The 22,219-nt window shown below is 44.2% G+C and overlaps 1 protein-coding gene across 1 annotated transcript in view; it reads right to left on the bottom strand.

The window, feature by feature from the left end:
- IGSF21 (immunoglobin superfamily member 21) overlaps window positions 1–22,219 on the bottom strand; it is a 241,042-nt gene that overhangs the window by 209,272 nt on the left and 9,551 nt on the right. Inside the window, exon 4 of the mRNA XM_007935632.2 lies at window positions 19,632–19,744. Coding sequence (XP_007933823.2) covers window positions 19,632–19,744 — 113 coding nt within the window. The remainder of the gene's footprint in view (window positions 1–19,631; window positions 19,745–22,219) is intronic.

Here is a 22,219-nt window from a genome sequence, read left to right as displayed (position 1 = left end):
TTTTCTTCCAAAATTCTTATAAGGTTTTTTTTTTCTGTGTTTTCTTTGGTCTGTCTCTCAATCCTTTGAAGATACCTAAAGACAATTCTTTTGAATTCCTTATCAGAGAGTTCCAATGCTGCTTCTTCCTCAGGGATGTATTCTGGGTCTGTATCCTGTTCTCTTGTTTCTACCACTTTATCTTCCTGCTTTGTGTGGACTGTGATGGTCTGTTTTTTCCGAGGCATTGTGGTATTGTATTAAGATCTCTGTTAATTGTTTGTGAAGAGCAGTCAAGGGTGATTCAGGCTCTTCTTGGTGGTTTTTTATCATTGGCCCGTTGGTGGAGAAAGAGGTGCTGGCTCTTGCTCAGTAAGTGAAGTTGCAGGAGGTGTGGGTGTACTTATATCTTATGAGGACTGTTGCTGTCTCCCAGGCAGTTAGGCAAAAATTACAATTGAATAACCATCGAAAAAACTATAAGCACTTGGACAAAAAATACACCCTGAAATCACACTGGACCAGTAACCCAAAAAAAGAAAAGGGAGGGAAAAGAAGAAAACAGATAAATCTGCAATATCTGGGGATAGGTCAGTGAGAGGAAAAAGGTAGAGAAGAAGAATAATGAATAAAGAAAACAAACAAAGAAACCAACAATACAAAAGAAAATAATAGCAAAAACAAAACAACAAAACAAAACAACAAGGGGTGGGGTTAACCACGAGAGAAAGAAAGAAAAAAAAAGAAGGTGTAGACTAGGACCTTTTCAGTCATACAGTGAATGTCTGGAGAGTTGTTGCAGAGATTTGTTGGGGTTACTGGAAAGCAGAACCTTCTCTTAAGTCCCTGGAATCTGGTAGAGCACTGTCTCTTTAGGTTGTCGCTAGCTGCTGGTTACATGTTGATTTTTTTTGTCTTGATTTTATGGTTTAATATTTTGAAAAGGTGAAGCTGGTGTGTTTTATTTTATTATCGATTCAAGTGTGTTGGTTCACTCTGCTGTTTTCTTTGTGATGGTAGAATCACTGTGTGTAGTGTGGATATGTGTTTCTGTTTGTCATAAAGGGGGTTTAGAGTTCGAAGTGGGAGGTTTTATGGTAATTGGCTGAATATGTTTTCTTCTATTGAGTAAGTGAAGATATTGGTGGAGAAGGTGGGAGCGGAAGAAGGAAAGCTTGGTGTTGCTAGGGTTGGTTTCTAGGGCTTTGAGCAGGCTCTTTTTGATGACGTATTTATTTGCAAGACAGCAGCTCAACTTCAGGAAAGATTCTTATTGTTACAGCATTGCAAATTTCTTCCAATTTCAGGCACACTCAAAGATCCTGCCTCCGCGGTCCCACAGCGCTAAAGAATGGCTCCAAGGCAAAAATCCCAGGAGTGCGGTTTCTTCCCTCTCCTTGTTCCGTCTGCCTGCGGTGCTGATATAATCCTGCCAGATCGCTAATGGCCGGGTCTGGAGTTTGTCTGTGATACCGCCCAGCTGCGGCACCAAAGATGTGCGCAGTTTCAGCTATGTTAGGGTTGGGGGAGTACCTGCTAGTGACCTATGGTCCCGATCTCTGTGACAAAGAAAAGCACTATGTCTCCCAACCTGGCCCCAGTCCACTCTGTGACCCGCTGGGAGGGGAGGGAGCTACCCTTCCTGTTGCAACAGTAAGTTTTCCTCCGAATCTCAGTGGAGGTGTCCATGCCCACCACCAGCACCCAGAATACCCAAATTACCTCCAAAAAATCAAGATCAGCTGCTGGAGGCAGGTCTCTTCCGCTGCCCACAGGAATATTAGAGTGGTCACTGGTATGCTATTATAAGGCATCTTCCCTCTTGGCTCAGGGATCTCAGGCGGGCACCCTAGCCCAGCACACAGTGACTGCTCCAGAAGAGTTTCCAATGCCTCTCTCAGGTGCCCGTCCATCCTCCTCCAGTAGCTCTTTCCTAAATAATCTCCCTGTGCCTTTCCTCTAATTCTGCTCTTCTGTGTTTGATGCACTCTGATTCAGTGAGCTGTTCAAAGCACCTAAATTCCTAATTCAAACTGTTGTGGCTAGTTTTCCAAGACCTTAGATGCCAGAGGGATAAAGCGTGCTGCTCAATGGTGCGTCTCCATTTTGAACCTCTGGAGTAAAACTTTTGAGACCTTCATTTGCTGATGTGACATGACTTAAAATGAGAAGAAACAGCTGCAAATATCCATTAATAATCAGAATGTGGAATGTGCAAAGTATGAATCCAGGAAAATTGGAAGTTGTCTAAAATTAAATGGAAATGCATAAAGATCAATATCTTAGGCATTAGTGAGCTGCAGTGGACTCATATTAGCCATTTTGAATCAGGCAATCATGTGGCCTACTATGCCAGGAATGATGAATGAAAGAGGAATGCTGTTGCATTCATCATCAAAAAGAGCATTTCAAGGTCTTTCCTGTAGTACAACACTATGAGTAATAGGATAGTATCTATATGCTTGCAGGGAAAACCAGTTAATACAACTATTATTTAAATTTATGCACTAACCACTAATGCCAATGATGAAGAAATTGAAGATTTTTACCAACTTCTGCAGTCTGAAGTTGATCAAACATGCAATCAAATGCATTGATAATTACTGGTGATTGGAACACAGAAGTTGGAAATGAAGAAAGATCAGTAGTTGGAAAATAAGGCCTTGGTGTTAGAAATGACTTCAGAGATCACATGATAAAGTTTTGCAAGACCAACAAATTATTCATTGGAAATACCTTTTTTCAACAACATGAATGGTGACTATACATATGGACCCTGCTGGATGGAATACACAGGGATCAAATCAACTACATTTGTGGAAAGAGATGATGGAGAATCTCAATATCATCAGTCAGAACAAGGCCAGGTGTCAACTGCAGAACAAATCATCAATTGCTTATATGCAAGTCAAATTGAAGCTGAAGAAGTTTAAAAGAAGTTTACAAAAGCTAAAGTATGACCTTGACTATATCCCAACTGAATTTAGAGAACATCTCAAAAACAGATTTGATGAAATGAACACTAATGACCAAATATCAGATGAGTTGTGAGATGACATGAGGAACATCATACATGAAAAAAGCAGAAAGTCATTAAAAAGAAAGGAAAGACCAAAATGGATGTCAGAAGAGACTCTGAAACTTTTTCTTGAGCATAGAGTGGCTAAAGTGAATGGAAGAAATGATGAAATAAAAGAGCTGAACAGGAGATTTCAAAGGGCAGCTTGAGAAAACAAAGTAAAGTATTATAATGAAATGTGAAAAGACCTGGAGTTAGAAAGCCAAAAGTGGGTAACATATTTGGCATTTCACAAAATGAAAGACTGAAGAAAAAAATCAAGCTTCGAGTTGCAATATTGAAAAAGATTGTACGGGAAAAATATTGAATGATGTAGGAAGTATCAATAAAAGATAGAAGGAATGCAAAGAATTTCAAAAAGAATTGGTCGACATTCAATAATTTGAAAAAGCATCATATGATCAAGAAATGATGGTACTGAAGGAAGAAGTCCAAGCTGCACTGAAGGTATTGGCAAAAAACAAGACTTCAGGAATTGACTGAATACCAATTGAGATGTTTCAACAAACAGATGCAATGCTGGAAGCACTCACTTGTCTTTGTCAAGAAATTTGGAAGACAGCTACCTGGCCAACTGATTGCAAGAGATCTGTATTTGTGCCCATTCCAGAGTAAGATGATCCAACAGAAAGCTTAAATTATTGAACAATATCATTAATATCACAGCTAAGCAAAATTTTGCTGAAGATAATTCAAATACTGTTGTAGCAGTATATCTAGAGAGAACAGCCAGAAATTCAAGCCAGATTCAGAAGAGGACATGGAATGAGTGATATCATTGCTGACGTCAGATAGATCTTGGCTAAAAGCAAAGAATATCAGAAAGATATTTACCTGTGTTTTGCTGACTATGTGACAGCATTTGACTGTGTGGATCATAACAAATTATAGATAACATTGCAAAGAATAGGAATTCCAGAAAACGTAATTGTAGTCACCAGGAACCCGTACATAGACCAAGAGGCAGTTGTTCAAACAGAGCAAGGAGCTACTGTGTGGTTTAAAAACAGGAATGGTGTGTGTCAAAGTTGTATCCTCTCATGATATTTAATCTGTATTCTGAGCAAATAATCAGAGAAGTTGGATGATATATCAGGACTGGAGGAAGACTCAACAACCTGTGAAATGCAGATGACACAACCTTGCTGAAAGTGGAGAGAATTGAAAGAATTTACTATTAATATCAAAGACTACAGCCTTCAGTATGGATTACACTTCAACATAAAGAAAACAAAAGTCCCTACAACTTGACCAATAAGATACATCCTAATGAACACAGAAAATACTGATGTTATCAAGGATTTCTTTTTGTTTGGATGCACAATCAATGCCTATGGAAGCAGCAGTCAAGAAATCAAATAACATATTGCATTGGGCAAATCTGCTGCTAAAGGCCTCTTTAAAAAGCAAAGATATCACTTTGAGCACTAAGGTGTCCCTGACCCAAGCCACGGTATTTTCAATTGCCTTATATGCATTTGAGAGCTGGACAATGAATAAAAAAGACCATAGAAGAGTTGATGCCTTTGAATTGTGGTGCTGGTGAAGAATATTCAATGTATCATGCATTGCTAGAAGAATGAACAAATCTGTTTTGGAACAAGTACAGTCAGAAGGCACCTTAGAAGAATGGTGAGACTTTGCCACATGTACTTTGGATATGTTACCAGGAAAGATCAATCCCTGGAGAAGGACATCATGTTGATAAAGTAAGGGGTCAGCAAAAAAGAGGAAGACTCTCAATGTGGTGGACTGATACAGTGGCTACAACAATAGGCTCAAATATAGCAATGATTGTAAGGATGGTGCAGGACGTGGCAATGCTCCATTCTGTGGCATGTAGAGTTGCTGTTTTGGTTCTCTAGTGCTTCTCTAACAGAAAATACCACAAATGAGTGGCTTTAATAAACAGGAGCTTATTCTCTTACAATTTAGGAGCCTTGAAGTCTGAGTTCAAAGTGCCAGCTCTAGGGGCTGGGTGAAAGCCCCTCAACCTTGGGCTTCAGCTCTGCCTCTTGTTCCTGCCCCACTGAGGCTGGAGGCATCTCTTAGCTCAGACAGCTGCTGGCTGCTGAGGCTGGCAAACCCAAGGTTGATGAATAAAATGGCACAGTCCCAAAATTATCAAGCAACATGGCAGGCCACTAATTCCAGTCCATTAACAGTCCCAAGAAAACGTTGGCAGAAAACATGGCAGGCTGCTGAATGAAGATTCAGCTACATGCAGGGTCCAAACATACCAAAAATGCTTCTTATACACTGGAAGCAGACCACATCCCTAAGACAGCTAATCAGCTGCTCCAGTAGATTCTACCATGGAGATGATTACCGGTCTCATCATGGGGAATAACTACAGCCATTCAGAACAAGCCCCAGTCAAGTTGACACACAACTTAACTATCATAGTTGCTATAAGTCAGAACTGACTTGTTGTCATCTAACAACAATTGGATTCTAACTCAGCCAGGATTGTGGTGATTGAAAGGGGAAGAAGAATATGGAAGAAGGAAAAAGGATGGGGAAGGTCTCTAGGAGATGACATTGAAGCTGAGTCTTGGAGGGGAAGTTAGAGTTTGTCAGATGGGGGAGGGAAGGGCATGACAGGGAGAGAAAGTGCATATGCATCAGCACAGAAGTGGGAAAGAGTGTTGGCACATTCAGAGAACTGCCAATAGGCCATATGATTCAAGCGGTGGGCCCGTTTGGGAACGTAGTAGGAGATAAGGCTGGGGAAATCAGTCAACCAAGGTATAATAAGGAATGGCCTTGTATGCTGAGCCAAGGACACTGAACTTTATGCTTAAGGGGTAAGGAGCCCTTGTTAAGTGTAGGGTGAGAAGGGGAGGATAGTAATATGATCAGGTTTGTGTTTTAGAAAAGCACACAATTGTGCCTCCATTCAGGAGTCCCCCAGTGCTGCAAACAATTAAGTGCTGAACTATTAACTGAAAAGTTGGCTATTCAAACACAACTAGTGGTGCCTCAGGAGAAGGTGCTGGCTCCTAGTCCTGAAAGGTCACAGCCTTGAAAACCTGTTTTTCTGATGCCTCCATTTGCCCTTCTCTGCAAAGGGGTGATGATCTGACTGTCCCTGGGTCCTCTGAGCCTCCTGGAAAGAGAACACAGTCACTCTTGAGATGAGGATGGCACGCCTCAAGAAGAAAAAGACAAGGAAAGGTGGGGGAAGCAGGAGGAGGAAGGCTTAGGGAGGGAGGGCCTCTGAGCTGGTTTTATGGGAAACATCTCTCATTTCAGCTGTGTTATTTTATTTCGTTTGCCTGTCGGAGCAGAAGTTCACCTTTAATCCTTCCCTGACAAGTTAAGTCAGCCCCCTTGTCATTTAAACTCAGCAGGGCTTAAGTAAGGTATCATCAGCTGGAAATGCTTTGGGCTTAATATAGCTTCCAGGTTCTGCAGGTTCTGTGGCCCTGCCAGTGGCTGGGGCCAGGATCTCCACTCCCTGAGAAACAGCTGTCCCCTGGAAGTGGCCTGGCCTGGGAAGCGCCCACTTCTTCCCCAACCCAGGACCCTCTGGGGACCTGGGGATGGAGGAAAGGTTGGCTGGAAGGGGAAAAGAGACAGCACATTCTACAGAGACTATCATTCTTAAACACCACCTTGCCCTACACTTTTATTACACTGATGATGGTACTAAGGCTCAGAGAGACAGAGTGGCTTGCTCAGAATCACAGAGCAGGGCCTTTTGCCCCAGTGTCCTTCTGTATTCTATGCACTTTGTAAGTGAGGACACAGGCCTCAGAGTGAACTTGGGTGTGACAGTCTACCATGTCTTTCATGACCATCCAATGGGAAAGCCTATTACAAGAGAAGTCCATGTGTGGTCTAATAGAATGCCTTGTTATTTTGGTGTCCACTCCAACTGCTGGCACCCCCCTTTCAACAGCTTGTAAGCCAAAAGCTCTTATCAGCCCATATGAAGCCTTTGGAACTGGGAAACAGTCTCATTGCCTGATATCATAAACCTGATCTTAATCCCCAAGAGAGGATGGATTTCTCTGATCAAAAGCACCCCTCCTCATGCCAGAGAGAGCAGTGATGTATTGCCAAAGCAAGCCTTTTCTTTCTTCTCTTCTTATCTCCTCTTTCCCTCCAAGGGCTTCTGTTTTCAAATCCAGGCTCACTGAGCTGTGGCATCTGGACCAATCCCATGTTCTTCCCATCTGAGGCTGACAGAAACCCTCTCCTCGCCTCAAGTTCCCTGGAGGCTCATGGATCAGAGGCTTTTTGATGCAGCTATGCAGGCTTCCGTCTTTCTCCTAGATCCCTCCTGAGGTGGACGGACTCTGATGCCCTGGGGTAGAGATCAGGATGACTTAACATTTCATATTCACAAGGGCCCCCATTCAACATGTATTCATTCTCTAGGACTGCCATAGCAAATTTTCACATTCTAGGTGACTTAGAACAACAGATAACTATGATCTCACCGTTCTGGTGGCTGGAAGTCCTTTTAAAGCAAGGTGTTCTCAGAGCCATGGTCTCTCTAAAGGCTCTAGGGGAGAATCTGTCCCATGCCTTTCTCTTTGTTTCTGGTGGTGCCAGCAATGCTTGTTATTCCCTGACTTACTTCAGTCTCTGCTTCCATCTTTATATGGAGTTCTCCTCTGTTTCCATCCCTGTGTCTCTTCTCTTCTTATAAAGACATCAGTCATATTGGATTGAGTCTCACCCTCATCCACTGTCCCCATCTTAACTTGACTCCATCAGCAAAGACCCGATTTCCAAATAAGGTCACATTCACAACATTAATGGAGTGGTTAAGACTTCAACATATCTTCTGGGGAGACACAATTCAATGCACAATAAAGAAACACACCAAGACACCTACTGCTGTGGTTCTTCAGGGGTTTTTTTGGGGGGGAGGAGGGGTGCAAAGATCCTTTTGGCAATATTCTGCTCCCCCTCTCCACACGATATACCAGTCATAATTTCTGAGGTTTCAAGCTCTCACAGAACCCCATATGTGTACTCCTTCTGGATTCAGAGACCCCACATAAAGATCCTGGCACAGTGCCTGCCAGGCACCATGGCCAGCATCAGAGAAACAGATAAATAAGAGCCTGCAACAGACACAAAGACAGATAACTAAAATATCCCATGGTATTTCTCTAATGGAAGTATGTACAAAATGCTGAGGGAACACAGAAGGAGGATCTCTTAATTCTGTCTTGGTGAGGGAGGTCAGAAGGCTTCACAGAGGAGAGAATGAGTAAGATTTGGCCAGGCGGAAAAAAGAAGATGAAGTAATATAAGTGAAGCTTATTTCCTCTGCACCGTGGGTGAAGGAAATGGCTTGTCGGCAGGGTGTCTCGTTTGTTTCATACAAATCCCTGTGAGATGCTTAGATGAAGTGTTATCAAGCCCATTCAACAGATGAGGAAACAGACCTTAACAACTTAATGACTTCTGGCTGGATGGGAAGCTCTCCCTTTGAGAGAGGTGGGTCCACTTTATTCTTCTTTATATCTTTTATATCTCCAGTAGTGGTTAAGGCACTTATCTGCTAACCAAAAGGTGGGTGGTTTGAACCCACCAGCTGCTCTGTGGGAGAAAGATGAGGCAGTCTGCTTCTGTAAAGATTTACAGCCTTGGAAACCCAGTGAGGGCCGCTATGACTTAGAATTGACTTAATGGCAGTCAGTTTTGTTTGTTTTTTGTATGGGGCTAAGCACAAGCAGGGAGCTCAATAAAGTTCTGTGAATGGCTGCTGTCCAAGGGCCACTGAGTTAACTGGATGGTAGAATTGGGATCTTTCCTCCAAGTGCCAAGTGCATTGTTTAATTACTCTGTTGTTGTTGGTTGCTGTTGAGTGGGCTTCAACTCATGGTGACCGTTTTGGTTCTCTAGTGCCTAAGGCATTTTGACCTATTTTGGTCATGTTGTCAGAAGGGACCATTCCCTGGAGAAGGATGTCATGCTTGGAAGGGTGGAGGGTCGACGAAAGAGGGGGAGGCCTTCAACAAGATGGATTGACACGGTGGCTGCAATGATGGGCTCAAGTATAGCAGGGATCATGGAGCTGGTGCGGGATCGTGCAGTGTTTCGTTCTGCTGTGCATGGGGTCACTATGAGTTGGAAATGACTCGATGGCACCTAACAACAACACAACAACAGCTGCACTACTGCCCTGACAGCTCCATCTCCATGTCTTAGAGGTTCTTCCAGTGGCATCACTAGGGGGGAACAGGTGTATATGGACCACACTGGGTAACACTATCAGAGGAGGTGATACCAAAATGACTGTCTGTAAAATTTTAGTGCAATGTTTCAGCAGAAATTTATTATTTTTTATAAAAATATCCTTGTAGTTAATTATAACAGAAACATCTTTTCATAAGCCCAGCTGACCTACAAGGCTAAAACTCTATGCTACCTTACTTTTTGAACCTTCTAATGTGCTCCAGTCAGAGCTGTCATTATAACCCAATCACAATGATGGTTCAAATCACATGGTTTCACCTGTACGCACTACAAGCACACATCTGCTGTGTTTTTTCTTGCTGCTGGTGCTTTTATTGTCACCGATTTTGTCATGTTTTCTGGTGTTTTCACTACAATATTGTGGCAATTAGTATCTCTGAATCTATACCAATAACTTTGTTTGGAGAATTAGGTAGCAATTAAAGGAAAAGAAGAAGAAAAGTAAAAAAGGTCTTCTCTCAGTTACTAATAGTTTTGCAATTCAATGTAAAAAGATTTTACAAAACAATTTGCTGTTAGTACTCATATAATCTAAGAAATATTACGCTTAAGCAATTTACCACTATTTTATCACATATTAATCTATGATAAAATTGATAAACATTACTAAAGATTCTGTATAGTCTGGCATGGGGGGAGGCCCATATGGGAGGGGGTGGCACCATGAGTTACTACATTGGGTGACACCAACCCTAGTGACACTATCAGGCACTTTCAACATAACATGGCCAACAGACAACTCTTGATACCTGTCCCTCCAGCCTGCTCCTTGATCCTGTCCTCCTTATCTTAGTAAATAGCACCACTGCACACACTCTGTTACTTATGCCCAAAGCGATGCCATCCTGAATCCTCTCTTCTCTCATCCCTTCCACACATTAGCAAACCCTTCAGACTCTACATGAATTATAGCCAGGTTTTTTTTTTTTTTTCCACTCAGCATCTCACTACCACCATCCTAGTCCTTAGCCAAGTCATTGTCACCTTTTGCCTGAAATGTAATAACGTTCAAGGTGGTTCCTCTGCTTCTTGTCTTGCCTATCCCTACAATCGATTCTCCACCCAGAAGTGATGTTTTAATAAAGTACACCAGGCCCTTACTTCCTTGCTTAAAACCTCTCAATATTTCCTGTTGACTTAGAGTAACTCTAGCTTCCATTGCCCTTACTTCCTTGCTTAAAACCTCTCAATATTTCCTGTTGACTTAGAGTAACTCTAGCTTCCATTTCCTTGTGCACATTGCTGGGCATGAATGATCTCTGTCCACCTGCCTGAACTTATCTCTTAATTCTACCCTCTACCTTTGCTTTGTCCCAGCCACATGGGCTTCCTTTATGTTCTTCAAACATATGAAGCCTGCATCTCATCTTCTTGCTGCGCAGAATGTTCAACATTCTCCCCTTGATGGGTTCGTTCCTTGTTGTCTTTGAGATCGCACCTTTAGTGAGTCTTTTCTTACCTAACCTTCTAATCCCGTCTTATCCCATCAATCTACCAGTTTAATTATAGGTATGATACTTATCATTAAATGGGATATTTCTTGTTTGTTTCTTTTTATCCTCCCCCCTCTTCCAAGGTCAATAAACGACATAAGCACAAGATCTTGTCTTGTTCTCCCAGTGCCTAGAACCACCCAAATACATGTGTATTGAATTAATGTTGAATAAATGAATAGAACAGCTCCCTCTACTGTTGTTGTTATGTGCTGTCAAGTCGGACCCGACTCATAGCGGCCCCTCCTTGAGTTTCTAAGGAAGTATCTCTACGGTAGTAGATTGCCCAACCTTCCTTCTGAGGAGTGGCTGGTGGATTTGAACCACCAGCCTTCTGGTTAGCGGTCAAATGCCTTAGGCACTATGCTACCAGATCTCCTCTCCCAAACACCAGGACATGGTATCTGGCTGGAGTCCTTGTATCACAATCAAATACAAACGCTCTGAGGCTCCAATCCTGAAGACTCTAGCTCAAAAACTCTAGAATGAGCTCAGGAATCAGTACTATTTTACATGCTCCTCAAAAACAACTCTAATGATCAGATTGGGGAACCTCTGCCCCTTTACAACCAAACTTCCATTAAAGAAAAAGGATTGGGGCTATAGTAATTGCCATTCACATTCTTACCTTTAGGGGGAGCCTAAGGTTTCTCCCATCACTCCAGCTCCAAGCAGGAGGAACTATGATATGGGTCCAGGATGGATCCAACCAGACCACTGTGGTTGAATGTGGACCTTTTATTAAGTGGACTAAAAAGATTGCAGGAGCTCTGGTGGTGTAGTGCCTAAGGCATCTGATTGCTAACCAGAAGGTTGGTGGTTCAAACCCACCAGCCAGAGGAAGGAAGACTGGGCAATATACTTCCATAAAGAATTACCACCTTGGAAACCCAAAGGGGGTTGCTATAAGTCGGAATCAACTTGAGGCAGTGAGTTTGGTTTAAGTGAGAAAAAGATTGCAATGGAATTAGACTTTGAAACTTGTTTGTATTTCCTCTCTGTGTGTGGTAACATTTATTCTACAATCAGCTCTCCTTTGACAAGCCCTCTCTTGGCTATTCTCTCTTCCCTCCTGAGTGATTAGTGTGATGAGATTGAGCATGGGGTTTGGAAGATCAGAGGTAGGGGAAGAAAGTTTGGAAGAAACAGCTTGGGCCACCTCTGCCATGGCTTTGGAAGAAGGATGCCTCTTATTTTCCTCAGTCCCTTTCTCCTCTAGGTGTTGGGACTCTAACACCCATGGGTCCAAAATCAGGGTGTGGGTGCAGGGGAGTAGCATGGAGCACTCAGCTTGAGTGGCTGCTTTGCCGGGCTCTATGCCAGATGGTCCAAAAGGGTGGCCCAGCCCAGTTCTCCAGGATTTGGGCCCTGGTCACCTTCTTGCCCTTATGACATTGACTATAACGTCCCCTATAATCATCATTTTCTATTTGTTTCAGAAAATAAACCACAGTCAAGTACTGAAGCTCAGAGAGATTCGATGCCAGTAAAGCCATTTTGAAATAGCTTCCTACTTCAGGGAAAGCTAAGATCTACTAAAATGGCTTAAGTATGTGCTGATATTTCAAAGAATTGAAATCCACTGAGTCCCTCAGGCATAACTTTACAGAAATAAAAGGGTAAACTGACCTAAACTGTTATCTCTGCCTATATCCTTTGGAAATGTAGGTAGCAGGATGTAGGTAGCAGGCATCTGATCCTGGTGATCCTCCTAAAACACCTTTCATTGTATTCTTACTCTGTAACTCCCCTTTCCAGATTCCTTAAACATGTGATAGGCCAGTGGCTACAATTTATTGAGTAGGTACCATCCTGAGCCAAGTACTGGGCTTGTTTGGTTACAGACATTATCTCATTTAAGCCTACAAAGTAGGTGTTTTCGTGCTCAATTTCAGATGAGGCTTCCAAAATGCAGAAATATTAGGTCATTCCCAAAGTCTCACACCAGAACTCATATGTGGGTCTTGTGATGTCAAAGTCTTATCTCTTTCTAGCGCACCCTTCTCAGTCTCTAATCTCAATCCCTTCTCTACTAGTCCAAAGCAACTATAAATATTTGTTGCAGAGGCACCCAGCAGAGCCCCAAAGGGGGAAGTAGTCCTGGCCAGGTGGTGCCAAGGCAGAGGCATCTACACCACAAAACAAATACATAGGCACACATCTCCCCACAAGGTGAAAGAGGAGAGATAAGGGAGACTGAAAGCTGTGGCTTTATCACTGTTTACAGATCTCCTTCTCTCTCTCTCTTGCTCCATGGCTCTCTTTTCTGTGGCCTTTTAACCCAGGCCCAGAGTAGCTCTTGGGGAAAAAATGTAAAGGAAGGAGACAAAACAAAGGAAGGATGATAAAAAACTGCTGTGAAAGGTTAAATTCCCATGATTCTCTGTGGCTGTTTAATGGATTTCTATGATATAAACAGACCTTTGGCTTTGCCTTCTGGGCAGGTGACCTCCAACTAAATGAATTTAGACAGTGCCTCCTAGTAAGAAATGTTCTTTTTTTTCCCCATGCTTCACGAAGCCCTCTGAGTGTATAAAGACCCACACTCACCACAAACAGACAAATACTATCAGCCATACACGTATACCAACCTGAAACAGAAGTGGGCTACATGGGGTTGTTGTTGTTGTTGTTATGTGCCGTCGAGTCAGCCCTGACTCATAGCGACCCCTCCTTGGGTTTCCGAGGCAGTATCACTACGGAAGTAGGATTGCCCAACCTTCCTTCCGAGGAGTGGCTGGTGGGTTTGAACCGCCAGCCTTCTGGTTAGCAGTCAAGTGTCTTAGCCACTATGCTACCAGAGCTCCCATGGGTCTAGTCTGTCAAAATGTGTACTGCATTTATATGTATAGCACCACCACTTAACAACTACTTACCGAGGCTGCTCTGCACTAAGTGTTGAGGACACATCAGCAAAAAGACATGGGCTCTGACCTTGAGATGCTCACAGTCCAGTGGGCAGACAGGTGTTTTGACATAATGAGGTGAGTGCTGGGGTAGAGACCCACAAAGATACTATGCAATCATGGAGTGGGAGTGTTTACAGAAGTTAGGGAAGGCAACATGGGCTGAGACACAGTCTCTTTGGATGGCCTCAGTTTCTTTATCTGAAAAATTGGATTGATAACAGTGGTTACTTCATGGGGCCAACATGAAAATTAAATGTTTTAATGTAAATCACTTGACTCAAAGCCTGGCACATAGCTTGATAATGTTAGCCATGAAGTCTAGTATTAACAGTATTATTTCATAAGTGTCCAATTATAGACACGAAATGGACTGAATGAGTAAGTACAAAGCATAATTTATTATTCATTTCCTGGAACCAAGTCTTGGTTTACTACTAGGATAGATTGACTGTTAGGTGACGGCCTCCAACTGGCCAAATAAAGAATTACACTTCCACTCTATTAGACACTGTACATTTCTAGAAAAAAAGAACTGTGAAGATGGAGCCAGGGAACCTCAAACCTGGGTGACAAACCCATGCTACAGTAGAGAAAGCATGGAGAAATGGTGAAAAAGCTGTGAACATCCTTTAGTTGAACAGGGCTTTAAGACATCTACAATACCCAGCACCTTAGGAGCCCGACAGCTATCTTAACATACTCTCCATGCTTTCAGTAAAGTCTTTTGAGAATAATAAGTACTTATGCCTTGCCACTACTCCCTACTCTCCTGGACCCACATACTCTAATGATGGTAGATTATAAAATAAATAAAATTCACTTCACTGAAATTCATTTTAGAACTAGTGTGGCTGGAAAGCTGGCTCAATGAGCACTCACTGTTATCCCTTGTCAGGAAAGAACAGTATATGCCAGAAGCCACAGAAGAAACTTTCAAATATCTATAGCAGACTATCTAATAGACTTTTTTGTGATGACAGAAATGTTCAGTACCTGTGCTGTACAGTACATTAGCCATGAGCCACATGTAGCTAGTGAGGACTTGATATGTGGCTAGTCTAATGGAGGAAATCACTTTTTAATTTAATTTAACTTAAATTAATTTAAACATAAATAGCTGCAAGTAGCTAAGCAGTTAAGGAGCTCTGGTGGCATAGTGGATAAGGCATTTGGCTGCTAACCAGAAGGTCAGTGGTTCAAACCCACCAGCTGCTCCATGGAAGGAAGATGGGGCAATCTACTTCCATATAGATTCACAGCTGACTCGATGGCAGTAGGTTTGATTTTGGGGTTGGGGTTGGGTTGGGTTTAGCTAACCAGTTGCTGTTGAATCCATTCCAACTCTTGGTGACCCCGTGTGTGTCAGAGTAGAGCTGTGCTTCACAGGATTTTCAACAGTTGAATTTTTGGAAGTATATCCTCAGGCCTTTCTTCCAAGGTGCTTGTGGGTGGATGTGAACCTCCAATTTTTCTGTTACTAGTGAGTGTGTTGACTGTTTGCACAACCCAGCGACTTGCCCATGTGGCTAGTAACCACTAGCCGTACTCGGGGGCTCTGATCACATATCCTTTCTGAGTCTATTTTATGGTTCTGGGATCCTTTTCTACAAACTGGCTAGATCCATCCAGTTGACTAGACCATGGAGCAATGCATGTAAGGCTCAGGCCCTCCCAAGGGCCTCCCTTCTTCCCTAAGGGATCCTAAATGCTGGACCTTCCTGAATGTTCAGCCAGAGACCCTGTTAACCTTGAAGGGTGATCCTTTTTGCTTTAGACAATTTCATCAGCTCCCCCCAAATTACCAAAGAATCAAATCCATTCATTATGTTTTCTGAAAGCTCAGTCTGATCCCGTTTCTCCACAATATCTTTAGGAACAGAGGGGAGCCCGCTGGGCTCTATGCATGTTTTGGGCCATTTTGTGCACGCCAGGCTGAGCAGCAGTGATGGCCTCATCACAATGCCCTGCTTTTCCCTTCTAAAGGGATTGGAGACACAGTCCTGGCTGGGCTGTGTAATCTATTCATTTCCTTCCAAACTGGGCTCTGTAAGCCCATTCACAGGGACAGGGGAAGGAAGCTGGGGAGGGAAGCAAAACACACACACACAGAAAACAAACACCGCTAGGCTCCCTCTTTGGGTGGGGGTGGGCTGTGGGGAAAGGGAGATGGGGGATGAGTTTGTAGGGGGCTGTCTGGAAAGAGAGGAGGAGACGAGAGGAAGGTCGGGCTGGAGAAGGAGACAGACAACAGCTTCCCTTGCTGCTTCTTCCATTTCCTTCTAGAAACCCTGCCCTGGCCTTGTCTCCTGGACCCCCCACCTTGGTAGGCTCTTATCTCTCTCTATTCAGCTGGCCAGGCAATCAGTGCCACAAAACAAGTGTGGCAGCAGGGAAAGAGAAAACAGGAAGTGGCATGGGACCACTTCCCTGGAATTTCCTCCCCCTTCCCTCACCATCACAGACAGTGCACAGGGGCTCCCCTAATCCCAAGGAGAGTAACACATCAGCTGAGCCACCACCTCAGTCCAACTACAGAATTCAAAGGGCCAGATCATTTGGCTCCAGTGGGCTATTTGCATATTATTTGCATAAATCTACATACCCCACTCCAGAGGCCCTCAGTCAATGGATGCGAAATGAAATAAAATAAATTAATTAGTGCAGCCTACCATAGCCCAAGATGCAGGGCCTGACACCCATAAGAGATGTAACTGATTCTTAAAGCAATCAATGTGATCGCAAGCTAGAGTGGGAGAGAGTGATGGGATGGGGAGTAGAGGAGGGCCTCAGCACTGGGGTAGAGAAGGGTAGGGAAAGTGTCCAAACTATAACCTGGGCCCCCCCCCCCTCCTGCCTCGGTCTCCAACCTGTCATCTTCAGAGGACATCAATTTGAGTCACCTGGAAACCAGCTCCTGGCTCCTTACACTTGGGCCTCTTTTGGCACTGCCATTGCCCTTGACCCTGGCAGCCATGTATGCAGAGAGGGTTTCATCACATAAGTACAGTAACAAGAGTGAGCTCAGTTCCTGCAAGAGCTGGGAAAGCAAAGAAGTACCCAGCAGTCTTTTCTTACCTAAATTCCTTCCCACCTTCATCCCCATGGACAGTTCCCATTGAGTTGCCATATTTCTCTCCATCAGCAAGGTAGGACATTGACTACCCCTCACTTTGATCCCATCTGTGGGCTGATTGAGTGAGAGATGTGGTCTCATCAGCAGCAGTGAACTGGAGTTAATTTCTCCTAGTCCTTCTGCCAGGTGCTAATGAGATGCTCACAGCGTGTGTCAGCCAAGCAGTTCCCATAACATGTAAACACGCCTCTTAGCGATTCAGTTCATGGCACTATTTAACATACGCCTTGACTTTCCCTAGACCCATTGATCTATCTCAGATGGAAAGTTTCTCTAAGGCTGAGACCCTGCAGGGTGCCAAATGTCAAGTTCACACCTGTAGGTTCAGGGATGCTGGGAGAGCTTGAGTGGAGCACTCTAAAGTTGATGCTAAGCAGGAAGGGCTTTATGCTAAGGTGGAGAACCATGATTGTGGTTAAAAGGAGATCAAATCACAACCATCAAAATAGCACTGACCAGCAAATGATGAAGCAAGGCTGAAAAGAGTAGCAAGGCCAGGATGATTCAAAGCAAGACATGACTAAGAGGAAGAAGGAAGTTGAGGAGAGTAATTCTGAGCTGCTGTGAATGGTGAGTGGGCCCCAGAGGGATCCTTTAACATAGTTCCCATGTACTGCACAGTGGATACAGTGACAGCTTGAAGGACTAGGGCAGCCAGCTCTTAATGTTTGATCACCAAACTGTGCCCACTCCTACTTCCACCTTCCCCATCTTCCACGATGCTTCAATCAGGCCAGTTTCACTTGGCTGCTTTATCCACTGGTTTAATTTGAAGAAAGAACAATTCAGCTTACAAAGGTTAGCAAGTGTTGTCTTAGATAGTTGTTGTTGTTATTTGCCGTCGAGTTGGCCCCGACTCATAGCGACCCCTCCTTGGGTTTCCGAGGCGGTATCACTACAGAAGTAGGATTGCCCAACCTTCCTTCTGAGGAGTGGCTGGTGGGTTTGAACCATCAGCCTTCTGGTTAGCAGCCAAGTGCCTTAGGCACTATGCTACCAGAGCTCCTAAAGGGGTAGCAAATCATGATCTGGGGGCCATATTGTTCTACCACCTATTTGTGTATGGTTCAAAAGCCAAGAATGGATTCTACATTTTTTAATCATTGGAAAAATATAGAAAGAAAAAGATTTTAGGACACTAGAATGTTATGAAATTAAAATCCCAGTGTCCATAAATAAAGTTCTATTGGAATGTACTAATGCACTTTAATGGGTTTAATAAGGTCCATCCAAAATTCTTATCCATCTGAGATCTATAAACCAAAAAACCAACCCCACAGACATCGAGTTGATTCTGACTCATAGGACCTGTGGTTGTGACTTTATTTGGAGGTAGGGTGACATCATATTGCTTAGGGTGGGCCCTCAAGCAATGACTGGTGTCCATACAAGACAAAGGAAATTTAGAGACCCACACACACAGAGAACGACATGTGAAGATGCAGAGACACAGATACACAGGGAAAATGCCATGTGACAATGGAGGCAGAGACTGGAGTTATGTGGCCACAAGCTAAGGAATGCTAAGGATTCCCAGGAACTACCAGAAGCTAGTAGAGAAAAACTGGATAAGTCTTCCAGAAGGAACCCACCCTGCCAACACCTGGGTTTGGGACTGAGCCTCCAGAACTGTGAAAGAATAAATTTCTGTTGTTTTAAGCCACTCAGATGACTCTACTTTGTTATGGCAGCCCTAGGAAACCAATACAGTCTTTCATTTACGCATTGTCTATGGTTCTTTCACACTCCAACTGCAGAGCTGAGTACTTGTGACAGAAACCATATGGTTGCAGAGGCAAAGATATCTACTATCTGTCCTGTTAGAGAAAAAGTTTGCTGACCCATGTTTTAGATCATAAAAGGGAAGTTTTCTGTCCAGCTTGTTCCCAAGGTGGTGGTACCTTGCTCTGGCATTGCAAAGAGAATGTCAACGCCAATTGGATCTTCTCCTGAGCTCAGCCTTGACTCCCGAGTGCAAAGGGCAGACACATTAGGATGCCCTGTCTAGATAGGTGAAGGTCTCTATCAAAGGCCAACACTTGGGCCCAAGCATGGCTGTCCCTTTTGTTGCCAAAACCTGGGCCTTGGATAGGTGGGCACCTGCTTGCTTCTCATAATATCTGTTCTCAGGCCTGAACTTACGGTGACACACACCAGAGCTAATATTATATATTGTTGTATTATATGGCAAATTATCCCTGTAATTTGATTTTAAAGTCAGGATGCCTTCCTGTCCTTTTCTCTCCCCTGCCAAAAACATTGCCCAAAGCCTTATTCCTGAAATTCCACCATAGACATTCCTGGTTGTTACAGTTCCACTAGGGTCCACTGTATTCTCAGAAATTTATACTTTGGTGCTAATGGGTTTTCTTAAAATAGATGGATTGGTAATGATGGACAAGAACATGCTGGTGATTGTGATGGTAATGTATGACAAGGCAATGTTTTGTTCTGTTGTACACAAGGTTGCCATGAGTTGAAGTTGACTCAGTGGCAGCTACCTGTCCACCCATCTACCTATTTATTCATCCATCCATCCATCTATCCATCCATCCATCCATCCAACCTTTCATTTCAGTGGCATTTTAGGGGTACAAGGCCAGAACAAGATAGATCCTGAGGTCAAAAGAGAAAGCTGGGTATGGTGGTCTCTGGGGTTTCAGTGGAGGACAAAGACCTGGAAGAGAGTACAGAAGAGCTCAGGTCTGAATTATGGCTGAGGACACTGCCATGCCTGTGAGAACTCCAGAGGGTATCTGAGAACAGTGCCATCAGTCCTGGCCATGAGTGTAGAGGAGACAGTTGTAGCAACTTACCCGGTACCACACGATCTCGCGCATGCGGCCATCTGTTTTGAAGTTACACTTCAAGGTCACGGCATCACCAGCCACCACAGGTGGAAGAGGCTCAATGCTGACAGTCAAGTAGCCTGTGGGAGAAAGAAGAAGGAGGTGATGAGGGCCATAAGCTGATCAGAAGGGTTGAGCTAACTGGAGTGGGTGGGGGGGAAGGAGCAGGCAGACGAGTAAAGGTAGTTGCATTGCACAACTGTATGGGTGCCCTTCACATTGTTGTCTATATGAATGTTGACTGTGGGCCTGAGTGGGACTGGTCACCCTCTTCTTCCTCAATGACATCTCCCTGGCTCCAATGGTTCCTTCTAAACCTCCCCCACAAATACTTCTTGGGATGAATTTTATCATGAATGCAAGATCCAATGATTACAAAACACCTAAAATAAATAGTTCCATGGTCAAACACTCTACCTCCATCACCTCCCTCCCCCCCTTTTCGAGCATCACAATGTGCATAAGCCCGTTAGGTCCTTTAGGAAATAAACCTTCTGAAGTGTGCTAAACCCAACATTATCCATCGCTTAATCCCCATTACCATCCTGTGCAGCCAGTGTCCTATGAAACCTGCATTGGCATAAGGTGCTCTAGATGCCTGTACCACTCTATTCTCAGCTTCCAGAACAAATCATGCCTGAAGAAGATAGTCCTGGGAAACTTCTGTTTGTCCCTTCAACACTCAAATTTCCCATCAAACACACTCTACCACTGAAAGGGAGGGGCAGTCCCAACTCTTGGCCATGGTGGTGGTGATGGTGGTAGAGGAGGTGATTCCCAGGTTGACTACCTGAGAAGCCAATTATGGTTCAATGGTAGAATTCTGCCTTCCTTGTGAGAGACCCAGAGTCAATTCCCAGCTGATGGACCTCATGCTTTGCTATCACCCTTCCGTCAGTGGAGGCATGTGTGTTCTATGATGTTGAATAAGTCTCAGTGGAACTTCCAGACTAAGATAGACTAGGAAGAAAGGCCTGGCAATCTATTTATGAAAATCAGCCACTGAAAATCCTATGGATCTATGGATCACGATGGCCAGTTATCAGCTGACCATGAAGATGGTTCAGGACAGGGCAGTGTTTCATTCCATTGTGCACAGGGTTGCCATGAGTTCGAGGCCAACTCAAAACAGATAACAGCAGCAACAGTATTTGGGAAGGAGGCTCCAATCTTTGTAAGCTGGCACCAGTTGATGCTTTCTCCAACTAGTTGCACCTTGGAATCCCCACCCAGAACCTAGGCTCATTGGCTGGGGTAGGCATGAGAAGGCTGAGACTATTGCTTTGGTAGCCACACAACTGCTGCCTTGACACCAAAGTCCAGCTGGTGAGGCCTTTGACCTGCTCTTCTGCCTTCCCAGCCCCATCCCAGAGGGCTGAGCACCCACATCAGCTCAGCAGGGTCCCTTGTTCTTGGGCTGATCATCTAGTCTCATCTGATTGGCTTCCTGCCTGTTGATGTCCAGCCATCGATCTAATGGATCAATCCAGTCAGATCATCTTAATGAGAAAACTATCCAGGATGGGTTCGGGGATTTCAATTGTGCAGGCAACCTAAGCAGATGGAGCCCAGGGGCCTGACCCCTGCCTAGAACTTAATGGTTACAACACTCTAGGAAAAAAACAAGAATCGACCTCAAAAGAATCAATGTGGAAACTGCAGTCAGATTCGACCTGTGTGGTACAGGGCTTTAAGCCCCAATCTTCAGGCCCGCGCATAAGTGTGGGGCTCACTCCAGGGAGGCCTCTAATGTAGGCCAGAAGTCGAGTCCCTGGTAACATAATATTATTCATCTCTTAACCCCTATGACCATCCTGTGCACCAGGGTCCTGCAAAACCCACATTGGGATATAGTGTTCTGGATGTTTCACAAATTCCTAATCAAACTATGCCTGATGACAGGGCAAGAAAGCCCTGGGAAACTTTTGTTTGGTCCCTCAACACCCACATTTCCAATCAAACACACTCTGCCACCCAAAGGGAATAGTGGCCCAGGCAGACTGGAAGGACCACTCTTCAGCCTCCTCTGTCCCTCATTCACTCAATCCCAAAGCTTGCTGCTCCTGCTCTATGTAGGCCCTTGGCCAGGATCCCAGATGCGGGGATGGTTGTACCACTCCCCTACTCTCCAGGAATGTACTGTGAGGAGACATAGACAATCACAGCACCCTCCCCATTCAGTGGAGTGAGTATAATGGTGGAAGTGGACAGGGGAAACCTGGCCCAACTGGGATGATCAGGGAGGTCCTGCTGGATCCCAAACCATGATAGATAAGGAGGCCACAGTCAAGGGGGAGGATGATGAGAGGGAGGACAAACCAGGTCCTAATGTGACATATGAATGATGGCTTGTGCTTCAGTAGTACCAACTGTCTGTGCCAGGCACTGGCTAAGTGCTCTATACATATCCCCTAATTTAATCAATAGCCACAACCATCCTAGGAGATAGACAACATTATTCTAACTTTCCATGAGGGAACAAAGAGGTAAAGTCACCCGCCAAGATCACACAGCCCTAGGTGACAGAGCTGGGATTTGAACCCAGACCTTTTGGC

The sequence above is a fragment of the Orycteropus afer genome, unplaced genomic scaffold (assembly GCF_000298275.1).
Source record: "Orycteropus afer afer isolate SDZICR_OR568_19922 unplaced genomic scaffold, OryAfe1.0 scaffold00031, whole genome shotgun sequence".
In the NCBI taxonomy this organism is placed as follows: domain Eukaryota; kingdom Metazoa; phylum Chordata; class Mammalia; order Tubulidentata; family Orycteropodidae; genus Orycteropus; species Orycteropus afer.
The sequence above is the reverse complement of the archived record's forward strand: the minus strand, read 5'-3'. Positions and strand labels throughout refer to the sequence as shown.